The 15,851-nt window shown below is 35.5% G+C and overlaps 1 protein-coding gene and 1 long non-coding RNA gene across 2 annotated transcripts; both read left to right on the top strand.

Annotated features, from left to right (window-relative positions):
• The first annotated feature begins 527 nt into the window (after positions 1-527).
• LOC113068889 (uncharacterized) lies at positions 528-8,593 on the top strand. Its single transcript, XR_003279626.1, has 4 exons — positions 528-693; positions 1,897-1,987; positions 3,342-3,393; positions 7,605-8,593. It is a non-coding gene; the product is annotated as an uncharacterized LOC113068889 (long non-coding RNA).
• Positions 8,594-10,911: 2,318 nt separating this feature from the next.
• Positions 10,912-15,009, top strand: LOC113068887 (G-protein coupled receptor 157-like). Its single transcript, XM_026241795.1, has 4 exons — positions 10,912-11,735; positions 12,471-12,684; positions 13,647-13,841; positions 14,007-15,009. Exons 1-4 carry the CDS (start codon positions 11,359-11,361, stop codon positions 14,220-14,222), a joined length of 1,002 nt encoding a protein of 333 aa, XP_026097580.1. The 5' UTR covers positions 10,912-11,358; the 3' UTR covers positions 14,223-15,009.
• Positions 15,010-15,851: the final 842 nt, after the last annotated feature.

Raw genomic sequence — 15,851 nt, forward strand, 5'->3', positions numbered from 1 at the left:
ATATATATATATATATATATATATATATATATATATATATATATATATATATATATATATATCATATGGAGTAAAATATTACCATTCAACTTTTAATGAGGCAAATATTATTCTTGTGTACACTTGTGCTATACTCAGAACTTACTCTTTTACTTTCCCACTTGTGTAAATGGGTTGAAATGCTTGTGCACTCAAATAATTGTCCATGTGAATTAAATATAGTAGATTAACACTGTAAATATTGCCCGTCATGTTACTAAATATTCTTGACTGGCATAATTGTGTTCTTTCATCATGTCTGTACGTAACACAGCCTGTCTGAGTCACTTATTCATCAACTGTTCTGTTGCGCAGGGACTGTCTGAACATGCTCCTGCGTGTGTAAAGACAGTACAGTGACCTCTGAGAGACAGGTATCTCTGATTTGTAATGTCACCTCTGATGCTAAGTCTTCTCTCTTTGCTCCTCCTCCAGTTTTTGCTGCTGAAGCCCTAGAGCAGAGGGCGCTGTGCAGAGCAACAAGAACATGCCTTGACTTGTACTGGCTTGTCAGGAGGGAGTTGAGGCTTGTGGTCAGCACCAGCAACTCTATTTGCGTTTTCATCCAATTGACCAGTGAAAGAGACAACTGCAATACTGTCGACTGGAGACTATACTGAACTGAATGGATACTGGGACAGACTGAACTGAGAAGTAAGTGTGTCACTCCTCAGGTGTAGCTGGTGTAAGAATAGTGCTTTTAGTCAAAAACTTTTTTTTTTGCTATTTTATGATCACATTGCACTTAAATGTACATCATTACACTGCATTAAATTCGTTTCTTAATCTGTATTTTTTATTATTATTAATAAACATCTAAACATCTTAAACATGAGAAACTGCATGAGATAAGAAGACTTGTTTTTTTTTATAGAACATATCTTGAATTGAGTAGATTTTTCTAATGCCATTTATTGTTTTAGCATAAATCTAACAACATTTTGTGATGTTTTTTTTATCAAGTGAGAAAAAACTACTTGCCAGTGGGGTCAATGAAATGGAAAACGAGACATCCTTTTATATATAAATAGTTTAAAAATATATTTTTAAATATAATATTTAATATTTTTAAATATATATTTTTAAATGTTAAATTAATATTTTAATTAAAAATATTTTTCTTTTATTAGATAAAATGGCTATAAAATCAGTTTTTTTTTTTTACTTTAAAAACATCTTAACATCTTAAACAGGAGAACCAAAACTGCATGATATAACAAAACTTGTTTTTAGAGAATACATCTTGAATTAAGTAATAATTAAGAAAAATTTCTCTAATGTCATCTGCAATTTCTTTCGTTTTAAGTGTAAGCATGATGAAATGCAGAGAAGTGTATACTTAAAATGTGAAGAAGAAAAAATATATTCGCTGATGAGGTCAAACAAATTTCTATAGAAATATTTTTTTAATATTTGAAATAAAATATAAGCTAAAATACAAAAGATTTTTTTGCAGTGTTACACAAAAGAGGTTTATTTTAATTTATGAGTTGCGTTTATACTGCTATATTAGTCATTTGACCCCTCAAACTTTGTCATTGTCAAAAGCCAAGCTTTGCCATTAATTAATTTCTTTAAGAGTCACATTCTTTCTGCCTCTGTGTCTAAATGTAAGCTGATTTTCAGAGATATTATTGATAAACTGTTCAATAGCCCTGCACTCATCAGCTCTGGTGCTCCAGCCTCCATCCGTGAACAAATACTGCTGACCTTAAAAATAGAGAAAATCGATCTATAGCAATGGAAGAATCACAGACCTCTTTGTGACTCAGTCTTTTGTGTTGTCCAAACACACATATAAACTGATTGTGTGGCAGACTGTATAAAGGTATGTGGTTTTTGTCTTTGATTAAACAGTCTCGACAGGGATATCCCTTCTCTGGAAGATCCCTGACTTCACCTCGGCTAATCAATCCTCTGATGGCATGACCCCGGAGAGAGACAAAAGGTGAGAGGGTTTGCCAGTCTTGTTTTATGGACTGTCTGACGGCTGTACATTTGTTTGGTGGTTACTTCCATGAACCAGTGGTTAACTCACAAGCCCCGCTGGTGTTGCCAGAAGCATCACTGTGCTGATAGTAATGTATTTCACTGGCTGAAAGGTGGGCTGTGTGAATTATTAATGCTTTCTAGCTCTACAAATAGAGCTTGCATTGATCAACAGCCTCTTGGGTGAAGTGATATTGTTTAGGAATGCAATGTTTGCACTTTGTCTCCCCATATAGCTTTTCAAAGACTTCAGGTTCTAGCTTTTTTGGTAAAAAAAAAAAAAAACTGTCTTTCACCTGTCAGTCCCCTATGACTTTTTCTGGTTTTCCTGGTCTCTTCTTTTATTTAAGGATTTTGGTTTTCACTACTGCTGGATAGTGACATAGAGTCCTTATCATGTCTATGAAAATGTTTGCCTATTTTTCAGCACTCTTTTTCTGAAATAATAGCCAGTGTCAGAACTTAAAGGGATAGTTCACCCAAAAAGGAAAAGTTGATGTTTATCTGCTTACCCCCGGGGCATCCAAGATGAAACTTTGTTTCTTCAGAGCAATGGGGGAATCACGGCTAAAACATACACTAAAACTGTGTTTCTTGCACAGACCAACCGTTTTGTCTATTTACAGATTAATGTATCGTCACGAGCCACAGCGTTTAATTTGGTTTTGTTTGTGTATGTTTTTTTGTTTGTTTGTTTTATTGTATTTTTAGCCGTGATTCCATCCACCTCCATTGTAAGTCTTGCAGACTGCAACGGTTTTCTAAAACATCTTGGATGACCCAGCTTAAGCGGATAAACATAAGATTTTCATTTTTGGGTGACTACTTTATCAAGGCTCAGGGCAAAAATGCAACTAAATGTGACAAAAATGTAGAGTGTATTTGACATAGTTTAAAAAAGAATATTCTCTCTAAAAGGTAAAACATGAAAAAGGATTGCAGAGTAGTGGTAAAATTAATTTGAGTTTTTTATTTATTTAACTGTATTTATCGACTGTGGTCTCCAGTGAGCTACACTGTTTAATTTTCCAATATTCTGTTTATATATTATTTCTTCTAACACTAAAGTAATAACTACTACTAAAATCACAGAGGGGAACTTACTCTCACAGTAATAATGTAAATAGCCGAATAAAGGAACAAACTTGAGAGGTTTTGCTCAGTGACATTTAGCAGTACTTTCTCTTTAAGATGATTAAGTCTGAGGAATGAAATGACTGCTGTTCTATAGACAGAGTGACACAACCGTGGGAGAAAGAGGCCAAGAAAACAACTGTGCAGATGGTGTTCAAAACAAAGTGCTTCTTTTACAGAAATGTATCCAGATGTTCTGGAGAAGATGACAGACCCTGTGTCAGCAGTAAGGTGAGTGTCTGGTCCTAGTTATTTTATATTTTTTAACTGTCCTTGTTGATATAGATTCATCTTTTTGAGATTACTTTCAGTACTAATTACTAATATCTAATACATATATTCAGTACTAACTACTAATATCTAATACATATATTGCCCAAAATTATAGAAAAGACTAGGTTTTAGAGGGGAAATGCCCATTTAAAGGGACAGTTCACTCAAAATGAAAATTCAAAAAAGCATATGACTTTCTGTGAAACACAACAGAAGATATTAGGAGAAATGTCTCAGTGTTTTTGTCTAAACAGTGGGTGCTAACATTCTTCGAAATGTGTTTTTTGTGGATGCTTTAAATTAAAACAATAAATCATGACAATTTTCATTTTTGGGTGAACTATCCCTTTAAGAGATGCTACATACATTAGATGCCTATCTACTGGTTTCAATCCATTTATTTTAAATTTTTTCAAATTGATTAGACATTCAGATTTAAACCTGCAAACTTTGTGACCCATAAACGCATAAATGTGATCTGTCAGTTAATGCAGCACCTGTGTATCTTGGTACTGATGTGTGTCAGAGATCTACTGGCTCACGCCATTGCCAGCTGGCAGGTGTGTGTGTATGCGCCTGTGTTTTTCCCCTGCTTCCTGAAAGCCTGTATTAGCGATTACATCAGGCCCAAAGCAGTCAGGAATTCCTGCCATCATGTGGTCTCAGCAAGCTTTCGGCCTCACGAGACAGACACAGGGACACAACACTGCAATTTAGCAACTGCAGCAGAAACCAGATCAAGAGGCGTGTGTTTGTATATGAGTGTGTGTGTGTGGGCAAGTGGGGGTCTGAATGTGTTCACAAGGCACTGCATGGGAAATAATGATTTTCTGCATCTGTGCTGATTTGGGTGGCACACATGTGGCAGTGTTCTTCTGTTTCTAAAGACCGTCAGACAGCTGTGTGCTCATTCATGGGTGTGTGTGTGTTATGTTTGTCTGTCCAAAGAGCCGATCAGATTTCCTCAAAGCAGCCTTCAGATGTGGTCTAATGATACTTTTGGCTGACAGAATTCAAAGCCTTTAATCTGATAATATGTACCAATGTTGGAGATGTCATTTAGCGTGCATCATGTTATATCGCACTAAACACCAACACTCTGACATAATATACACGTCTAGTATCTAAAAAGCCAGCCAAGCAGGACCGACAGGTTGTCACGTCTCAGACAAAAAGAAATTCTGATGTACAGTCTGATGGGTTATACACTTCACACATACACACACACACACACACACACACAAAAGTTCATCAGTATTTCGGTTGTAGTTTTAGTTCAATTGAAGAGTTCACCTGAAATGTTCTTCTAAAATGACAATGTTTCTCAGGCTCTTATGTGTTGGTTCAGTAATTTCACTTTAATGACAATGAACAGGTTCTTTTCATTACCATTAAAGTGAAAATAAAACTGAACATAAACATAGGAGCCTGAGAAAAAAAAGCTCACTTTAGAAGAAACTTTCAGATGGCACTTAGAGGCTTTTTGCACATGAACTCTTCAAATATTTAATATGAATTCTTAAAATTACTTAAGAAACAACCCTGCAGAAGGTATTTGCATAAGGCTTGTTAAATATTGCGTTATGGGTTTTTTGTGTGTGTGTGTGTGTGTGTGTCAGTACAGTTATTTAAAAAACTTTGTATAGGGCTTGTTACATACTGTATAATTGTTTCTTGTTAATCTAACAAAATGTAATGCACACTTAAAATTATTATATATATTTTATATATAAGTGTATATTGTTGATCTATATTTTTTTAAGCTTCAATCTAATACTGTTTGATAAAATGCATGCTTCAAAACTTAAAAAAAACAATAAACATACACATTTATATTTTATATTGATTTTATTATATATTTTATATACTTTTATATATATGTTGTTATATACTATAAATATTAAAATGAAATAATATGTATATAACATTTGTATCAGTGTTTTAGATAAGTGTTTATTTTAATATAAATATGAAAAAAATAATATGGTTTATAAAATACTGATTTATAAAATTAATTTTAAAAAATGTGGCTTTTAGTATACACTCAGTGAGAAACTTTTCATTTAATGTTTGTTTTTCCTTGTAAACAAGTCTCACTACTCATTTCTTGGTTTGTTAGCTATGGGGTAAAATGTAAAAGCGAAGGGAGCTGCTTAAAGTTTTTTTCTAGGAAAACCTCCCCCCTCCCCCCCTCCCGCGGTGATGTCAGCAGTCATGTGAGGTACTGTAGCAGTCAGCGCAGGCTAAAAGAGTCTCATAATTACAGGTGTGTTTGCTCAGACTCAGATAACGTAGAGGACGCAATGGAATATTGTGTCAGCAGCTGCTGTAAAAGGCTTCACTGGTGCCTCTCGCTCAGACCGAAGAGCGAGGAACAAAGATAATATCACATGCGCTTCTTCGCCCTCTCTTGACCTCAACCTGTTGAGCTCATGCTTTTATTACATGCCATAACTCGTCACCATACTGTACTGCAGAAGAAGAACAAAACAGATGGGTCACAGTGCCCCTTATTGCTTCAGTATGGGAATTCAGGCATCTGATGACAGTGACTAAGCCTGGTGTGACGCACAGCTAATGCTGCAAGCGCTTCTAGCACATTTGAAAACCCTGATCTTTTTTTACTGTCCTCTGCAGCATTTTTTCAGCACTTTCTTTCTCTCTTTCACTTTTTATTTCTCTTTAATTGTGCCTCCACGTTCTCTTCCTCACTCTTCCGCTCTCCCACGCACACGCTAACTCTCTCCCACTCTCTTTTAAGTCTTCTTGTTAAGTGAGCAGAGGCCCTTCTTCTCTGGCAGAGCCCTTAGGAGAGAGGCTGCCTGCCCAAAATAGCTGCACTGTGGGGAATACCAACAGATAGGGCCTTCCTACTGCTTGTGTAGGTGAACAACAAATCAAGACCGGACCTACCCCCGTCATCGCACTAATAAACATATGGCACGCTTGTGCTCTTTCACACACATCCGTTCTCTCAGTTTCTTACAGGCAAATATAGGCTGAACCCATGAACCTAAATTCGACGTTTATTTGAGAATAAGTGAGTCACGGCTCTATTTGCGGTGTAGAGGGTTGAGCATAGTTCGTATAAGTAATAAAGGAAGGTGTGCTCTCCCCTCCCTGAGGTGTGGCGGCCTCTCAAACTGAACTTTGTAAGAGTTCGGTATTTCTCTTTCAGATGTAAGCTTTAGAGGCTTGTTTACATTGGAGGAAGCCTTAGCAAGTTAACGCTACTGTCGTAAAGTGTAGAGAAAGCGCTACGTCAGTGTATCCACGGGGTGTGTTTTCACCTATCTTGTGATTATTAAAGGTAAGTGTTTTGGGTTCTGACAAAGGTTATTGTTAAAAGCTAACCTGGAAGTTTATGCCTTTGTGTGTCATGCAGTTATGATGAAATGGCGTCATATGAGAACTGTGATTTCTTTGGGTACTTTCTATCATCAGTTATAAAGACGTCATTGTCCCTTTGTACTTAGGTTTAAAAAAAAAAAATGTTATATAAAAAGACATTTTAGACAGTTTTAAAATTATTTTAAATGTATTTATGTGTGTTTTAAGCATAATCTTCCCTCACTTTATGCTATTAAAAAATTATTATTGCAACCTAACCCTAACATTTTAAAAGTTTGGGTTCAACACATTTTTTTTTCTGTATAAAAATACAACTTTTATTTAGCAAGGATGCATTTAATTGATTAAATGTAACAGTAAAGACATTTATAATGTTACAGAAGATTTTTAGTCAAAATAAATTAAGGAGTTTCCACATAAACAGTAATGACCACAACTGTTTTCAACACTGATAATAATCAGAAATGTTTCTTGAGAGAATCAAATTAAAATAATTTCAGAAGGATTGTGTGACACTGAAGACTGAAGTAATGGCTGCTGAAAATTCAGCTTTGTCATTACAGAAAAAAAGACAAATTGTATGAAAACTGAAAAGTTATTAGAAAATATTTCACAATATTCCATTTGTTTGTACTGTATTTTGTAATCAAATAAATGCAGTATTAGTAACCTATTACCTAAAAACAAATACTGACTGATAAAATAGTTTTCAGGTGAACACTGTCATTCCCTGTGTTATGTCACACAGTTCTGTTTTCGCATGCAGTGGTGGTGAGGTGTAATAAACTGGAAGTACTTGATGTTTTCTGTGTTTTCAGGAAACCTCTCACCTACCGTCTTTTCTTGGAAAGCAAAAGCAGAACAAAGGCTTATTCTTTCAGGGGAAATCTACCTCTGTCCCTGGCTGTCATACAGGTACTGTGGACATTCCATGAGCAGAGTATTAAAGTGTCCAGAGCTGACCTGCAGGAGACGGCAGAGTCATATACTGGAAGCCTCTACAGTCACCGACAGCTGATGGTGATGGAAGGGAAGAGAGCGAGTGAGGGATGAGGGCCGCTGCTGTGAGTGGTTCTCTGGCAGTGTCTTAGCTGGTTGTTGTGTGGAGTGAGAACGAAGCAATCAGCAAGTATACTGCCGCAGAAACTCGTCACCTTGGGAGGCCCATCCATCTGAGGAACCCACCCGCACTCAGAGGCTGGAGAGAGACAAGAAAAGAGAAACCTCAGTCTGTGCTCATTATCAAGCTTCTCTACCCATTCATTCTTCTTCTAATTGTGAGTGTCAGCTTTTGTTTATTGGCACCGCTGCTTAAACACGTACAGTGACTTGAGTGTTTCAAGTGAAAGATTGGTTCATGTATGTTTTCTCTTATTTTCTATGACATTGCTGTCATAGTTTAGATCGGTCTGTTCCCTTTCTTTCTTCTTCCATGAGATCAGGAGTAAATCATTCAGTGTTATTGTGAATATCAGCTGACCAGATTTCACAGTTTCGGTATTGGTATGACTTGGCCTGTTTATACTTGGCCTATATTTAGCTTACAATCTGATGACATATTAGTACTGTGCTGTGATGTGTTTATGTATAAGTTTGATGAAGGACCAAAACATTAATCATATGATAAACCAAAAATTCTACTCATTTACTTTTCACTTAAACACTAAAAATAGAGAGAATGTATAAGTGAAAGAAAGTTATGTATAAAATTCACTTCATTTAAAAAAAATATTTTGTAATTTTTTGTAATATTTTTGTATCAATATTCATTTTAAAAATGATCTGTAACAAAATATATAAAAATTCTATATAAATGCATTTTTTTTATCCAAATAACAATAAAAACAAACAAAAATTATTGTCATGTTGTGTTATTTCACTATTTCTGATGTATGTTTAGTCTTTAAAGCAGTTTTAACTTGATTAATTTGATTAGTGGTTGGGTTTCGGTTGTTGATCTTCAAAAGAGCAGTTTATTCAGGTGAACGAAATGCCTGTAACTCACCTGAGGTTTTGATGTAATCACATTAGTGTGGCAGTAAGTTTGAACTTGTCCAGAAAGCTGGAAATCAGTTTAGTGAGGTCTTTCACAATGTAGTAAAGCAAATGTTTTAATCATAACCTTAAAGTGTGATTTTAATACTGTGAAATGGAGTGTAACTTAATATCAAAAACATTAATGTTAATTTAAAAGGTATGTTAAACACCACATGTGTGTGTGTGTACGTATAGAGAGTGAGAGAGGAGCAATTATAGCAATTTAATCCAAATAAAGTGTTTGAATATTTGTCCTGTAGGCCACTTACTAGACTGGATCTTAACAGACGGTGTCAATAAAAAATGTTATGCACAAAACAATATCCATGATAAATGCCCAACTCCCAACAATCGTTGTTTCAGTTGTATAGTAACTTATGGTACTTTGCATTTTATTGTAGTTTATCTCTTGAGTCTGAATTGTGTTATGTCAGTGGCTCTGGAGTTTAATTTACATTATCTGTGATAGACTCAAACTGAACTTGAATATATCAGTATGCAAAACAGATTTTTTTTTACTTAGTCCTTCTCAATTATATTTTACATTAAATTACACAGCATAGAAAACAATAAAATATATAACAATACATAATAAAATGTATTAAAATATATATTGCTCCCTAGGCACTGGAGCAAAAATGACTGTCCACTGTGTGTTCATTGTGTGTGTGTTTGCACTTGGATGGGTTAAATTCAGAGCACCAATTCAGACTACGGGTTACCATACTTGGCAAAATGTCACAACTTTCACTTTCTTTACTCTCTATATGATTCAACACAGTTAAAATAAAAGGATTCCCCATTTGTGGCATATTTATGTTGGTGATGTCTGTCAAGCATAAGGGTATCTTTGAGAGCAAAAAAAAAAACCTGCACTTTTTGAAATTGTTAAACTCACATGGAGTAATGAGAATAAGAAAGTGAAATTCCTCTAAATAGCACTCTGCATGCACAGCTCACAGAGGTGATGGGAAGAAAACTATAGGTTGCCTTAAATGGAGGATCAAGCAAAGCATAGATTTTTTTTCTCTTCTCCACTTTCCTCCTCTCTGCCTGAAATAAAACGATGCACCACATTGGGACAGAATGCTGCAGTACTCCAGGAAGCAGTATTCTTAGAAAACATTACTGCTCTCCTGGTGACAGTGTGATAAAAGGAGATGCATTTATCTAAAATTAATCCTGGCCTAAATTATAGAAATCCACAATAAGATGAAATATAATTTATTTATTTATTTATTTATTTATTTTACAAAAACACCATCTCTCTCCAAAAATTTTCACTATGATAGATCAAACAATAACAATATAAAGAGGTTAAAAGAAAAGAGACCAAGATCTTAAAGCTTGATGGAAGTTCACATTGCGCCATCTAATGGCGTATTATAGTTATTGCATGTATTTAATTGTCAATAATTGCAGGCACATTTGCAATGGCGCATTGCTTGCACACATACTTTTACCAAACTCTCTCAGTTCCATTTGGAATGTTGGAAGTTCACAGTTCCAACATCTAATAATATTTCCAGGTGAATGACATTTTGTTGAAAATGATATACGTTCTAAAGAAAAAATTATGTTTGTAATCTGACAAAAAATAACCATGGTTTTATTACAATAAATAAATAAATAGATAAATAAATAACAACCTTTTAGTTAAACCATAGTAACCACAAATTAACCATGGTTTTGCAACATTAATAGTTTAACCACGGGATTTGTAGTAAAACTGTGGTTATACAAATGGTGGTCAATATGCCAAAAACATGGTTCCTACAATTTTACTATAATAAAACCATGGTTAATATTCGTTAGTAGGCTACTGGTGTTTATTAGAAGTTCGTGAATATTTTATGTGAAATTCAAATGTTCCCGTGATATATATAAATCCTATTTACTGTCGTTTGTGAGAATTTACTTTCTTTCTGGAGTCTCTTTTCAGCCTTGTGAATGGTTCATGTCCCCGTCTACTTGCGTGACGTTGAAACCAGCAGAAAGAGTCACTATAGTAAACGATTCTGAAAAAAAAAGAAAAAAAAAAAGTAAACGATTCTGTATGAATCTTTTTAGTGTTTTGAATCAAAGGATTCACTTGATGAATCACTCTCTAACACTAGTGACTTAACCTTCTCAAACTGTTAAACTCAAAAACAAAGTTCGTGAGTTCGTTAGCTTAGATTTCAAGGTTGGCCACACGTTTAGTCTGTTTTATTACAAAAACACACGTTTAGTGTGCTATATAGTAACAAATATTGACGCGAAATTCTACAAGTTTTGATTTGTTATTTTCAAGACATTGTTTCACTGCCTCAGCAGTTGTGAAGAGGCTGTTGGACTGGCTCTCGTTAAGCCTCTGGATCTTAAAGCCCGTCCTGTTTTTCAAGGTAATGCTCTGTCAAGGGAAAAGTGGACTGGAAATCTCTTCGGGTTAAAAGTGGATTCGATACTTTAAATACGACTCGACTTTACCAAACAACGAACAAACAAACAAACAAACTAGGCGTTAGTAGATTTTAAAGTCTTGAAGTAGAAACTATGGCCGAGACGAACCAGACCGAGGTGTATGTTTACGAACAGGTTGTTATCCTGACATCCTGTATACTTTCGTTTTTTGGGTCACTTTTAATCATATGCACATTTGCAATATGGCACGATCTGAGAACTACACCGAGAAAACTGCTCGTGTATCTTTCTGTCGCTGACCTTCTGTCTGCACTCTCTTACTTTTACGGAGTTTTGAGGATTTTTGACTCTGATTCTGGGGATTGTATTGCGCAAGGAGCCATTTCCACATTCGCCAACACCAGCTCATTCTTCTGGACCGTGGCTATTGCCATTTACTTATACGTTTTCATTGTGAAGTCCAGCCAGAGACAGGCCGACAACTTGGTGCTGTACTTTCATCTTATCAGGTAAATTCTACAAAGCGTTTCTTCACAGCCAGGAAATTCTTAAAGGAACAGTTCACCCCAGAAATATTCACTCAAAATTCTTTAAACATTTACTCACCATTGTGGTCTACCAAAACTGTATGAATTTTCTTCTGTGAAAAACAAAAGCAGACGTTTTAAGAACGACTGAGTCACTGTTCACTTTAATAATAATATGGTGAAAATATCGTTTTAAAACTTAAAGTGGTTGTTTATAATGTCAATTAAGCGATGTTTTTTAACATTATCTTTCAGTTTAATGTTAAACATTGTTTATTAACTGTATAGTATTTATTAAATTTATTAGTTTAAGTGTAGTTTCTTTAAATCAAATCAATCAAATGTACAAAATCCTTTTAGATAATTTCTTCCGTTCTCATATGGAATATTTGTACTTTTTACAAATTAATAAAAAAAAATGTTATGTAATCTTAATGTTTCAGAAATAAAATGTTCATGTGCATATGTCATGCTTGTTTTTTATTTAATTTACAAGTAGACAGGAGATTGTATCCATATTTCCTATATATGACAGTGTTTTAGGAAATGAAAGGAGATTATTTATATAATTTTTATAATATTTTGCCTTCAGAAACATCCTTTAAGCTACTCTAAGATTGTAGACAGTGAGTGGTCTGTGTAAGAAGGGAAGGTCTGGTTTAGCAGCCTGTGGATGTCTGTTTACAGTCTGATCTTGTGATTTGTGGTTTGTGTCAGCTGGGGCGTTCCTCTTGCCATCACTGTGGCAGCCCTGTCCCTGCACAAGATCGGCTATGACGCCTCTGAGGTGTCTGTTGGCTGGTGCTGGGTGAACATCCAGGCTGAAGACCATGTGCTGTGGATGCTGCTCACGGGAAAGATCTGGGAGTTCATTGCCTATGTCACACTGCCAGTCCTGTACATCCTTATAAAGATACACATTCACAATGCAGTAAGTCCACCATGGCTCGTAACATTACAGCTTAGCAGAGGTTTGCATGACATTTTCATAAACTCATAATGTGCGCAACGGGCATGTAATATCTGGAATAATTCCCAGAGCTAATGTATCAGGGAAATATCATAAAATAGTGATAGACCTGGAAATTTCATGGATATTAATACAATTTTAAAAGGTCATGGAGGTTTTGGTCATCAATAGGTTTTACTAGTTATGGTGATCCATTAAATATTTCAAAGGCTACACATTGTGAGTGCAACATTTAAAAAAATATATATATTAAAATTAATTTGGATAAGTTATGGGAATTAACTGGTAAAACGGGGTAGGAACCCTATAAAGTTAATTGTTGAGAAAATTAAATACTATGCAAACAATATTAAAGACCGGTCCACATTCCTTGTCATAGTAGCACAACTGCATTCTGCAAACCTTATCTTATTCCCACCAAGGTGGAATTTCCAATCAAATCAATAATAACATGAAATACTGCAATTTAAAATAGCTGGTTACATTTTAAAATGTTATTTATTCCCGTAATGGCAAAGCTGAATTTTTTGCAGTCATTACTTCAGTCTTCATTGTCACATGATCCTTCAGAAATCCTTCTAATATGCTGATTTTGGTGGTAAAGAAACATTTTCTTATTATAAATGTTGAAAATAGTAGTTAGTAGTTTGAGAACAGCATTTAAAAATGGTAAAAATTCTCCTTCCTGTCACTTTTAAACAATTTAATGATCATTCTTTAATTCTGGATTAAGTCTTGCTGAACAAAACCATTAATTTTATTAATTTAAAAACATTTATAGATCACAAACTTTTGAATAGTAGAGCAGGCAGCCCATATGACTTTCTTCTATGCAGGAATTTTACATTTAGGTGAGCTTTTTGTGTAAGACTACAGAATTCTGATCCCTTTTTTATGTACCTTTTCTCCTTGATGTATTTCAGCATGCAGCTCTGTCTGAGTACCGTCCCATCCTGACCAGCAGCCCTGTCTCTAACTCGCTGTCTTCCATGGCAGACAGGAAGCTCACCCTCATCCCCATCATCTTCATCATGCTCCGCATCTGGAGCACCGTCCGCTTCCTGCTCCTGCTGACTGACTCCCCTGCAGGACACAACCCTGTGCTGGTCACCTTGCATGTGAGTCACCCGGTTCCACTTAGTTAGCCCGAAATGAACTTAATTTACTTCCACCTGAAGTCCCATTCATGCAGTTTATTTGTATACTTCATCAAAGTCATTTATCTGTACTTGCCTTTATTGCATTCGGCAACCCACTTATTCTGATTTCATTGTATTTAATAGGGAATTGGAAACAGCTTTCAAGGAGCTGCGAACTGCATCATGTTTGTGCTGTTGACTCCCTCAGTTCGCTCACGTCTGGTGGCTGGGCTGTGCTGCAGAGGTCAGGACAGACACTGGCATACAGATTCAGTGTCCCAGAACAGGGCAAGTGCACATACGCCTTCACACAGAGAGGAAAACACCAACCCCCAAACCAGGGAGAACAGTGAGGGGTAACAGCTTCTAGGATCCTCCATCTGCTGCAGTACATTAAACACTATTTGAATCGAGTGAAAGCTCTGACTTTACAGCTCTCTGTTGTGGTTGTTGGAGTTACATCGGAGCCTTACATTAGCTTTCTTGTTTGACCAAGCGCCTTCACGGATTACAGGGGACTGCGGTCACATGCACAAAACCCGCAGAGCATGGAACACAAACGCACTTACTGTTACTGGTTTAGCTCAGCACTTTTGGTGGGAGGCTTTCTGTCTTCCAAATCTGTTCTGTCTTCCATATCTCATGTTCACTTTAATAGAAATAAGATCTGTAGCTCAGGGGGAAGCGAGGGATACAGCATTTTATTAACTAGTGACCAAAATGGCAAATGTACTGTGAAGTGTTTTTACAAGGGATTTCTTCCCTCTTTCTCCCAATGAAGCATTCTTAATGCAGTGTTATTACTGTGCATTTCATTTCATTTGTAATTTTAAACCAAGAAATATCTGTATTGTGTTGTATTTATACGTACAAAAATGTATAGGATTGCTTTTGCCGTATATGTATGCATTAATGTCATAATCAAATGTATTTTTCTCATCGCTTTTCTATGTATAAAGTCACACGCACTAGTTCGCAACATGCACTTTTATTGTTATTTCACACAATGCCTTAAAAATACATATGACACAATGGGGAAGAAGTGCCTTTTAAACTATGTATATTATTATGTAGTTATGAATTTGTATTATAGTTAGATTTTATCAACATATCAATTTATTTCAATAAAACGATTTATTTCCCGCTAGATTGTTATTTTATTATTTTTATATACTATTCTTGTTTTCATAAATATTTTGAATTCGTTTTTGTTTTTGAAGTTTTCTTTTAGTTTGATTTATGAAGTCTTTTTCAAAGTCGTTTTCACTGGAAAATTCAGCTAGGACATTTTGGTGAAACTTTACAAGGTCAAACAAATTTAAAAATGAAACATTTCAAAAATGTTCATATACAAAGATGAATAATTTATATGTATTTGTTTGCAAAGACAGAATTTTTATTTAATGTGGACCTTATTTATTTATTTATTTATTTATTATTTAAACTTCACATCCATAAAACAGTTGGAGACGTCTCCCATCATGAAGGTTATGGAGAGAATCTGCTTGGTAATGATCTGTAAATTATGAAATGATTGCACCAGCACATTCCCTCAATCCTTGACATTCAGTTGAGTCTCGTTTGACGTTGGCTAATATGCATTTAGAGTGGAGATGAGCTGTATCTGAGCTTCTCTAAATATTTGATAATACATGCCGTGTAAGAGACTCAGTCTATGCCAGTTTCACTACAGTGAGGATTCAGAGCGACTTCTCCATTATCTCAGCATGATATCAGATCTGCTTTCAGTTAAAAAAAGAGGAACTATACTGAGGATAGCTGGGAAAAGGGCACAAGCTGAATACAATGGCAAATGTTGTGCTGATTGGTTATGTGAGCTGAGGGAAGTGGATGTTGTATATATGCCAACTCTTGGTACAGTATTGCTAACCCTGAGGCAGCGTCAGTTGACAAGCCAGTCCTATGAGCGGCTCATAACGGCAGATTATTGAGTGGAAACTGCAAACATGGCTCAACAGTCATTTTTGA

The sequence above is a fragment of the Carassius auratus genome, unplaced genomic scaffold (assembly GCF_003368295.1).
Source record: "Carassius auratus strain Wakin unplaced genomic scaffold, ASM336829v1 scaf_tig00000254, whole genome shotgun sequence".
NCBI classification, from domain to species: Eukaryota; Metazoa; Chordata; class Actinopteri; order Cypriniformes; family Cyprinidae; genus Carassius; species Carassius auratus.

What these genes read in the sequence shown, in the direction of transcription:
- LOC113068887 (XM_026241795.1), top strand. Translation starts at nt 11,359, where the DNA reads ATGGCCGAGACGAACCAGACCGAGGTGTATGTTTACGAACAGGTTGTT. An exon ending in CTGTACTTTCATCTTATCAG is followed by an intron (nt 11,736 to 12,470) that starts GTAAATTCTACA and finishes GGTTTGTGTCAG; the next exon opens with CTGGGGCGTTCCTCTTGCCA. An exon ending in AGATACACATTCACAATGCA is followed by an intron (nt 12,685 to 13,646) that starts GTAAGTCCACCA and finishes GATGTATTTCAG; the next exon opens with CATGCAGCTCTGTCTGAGTA.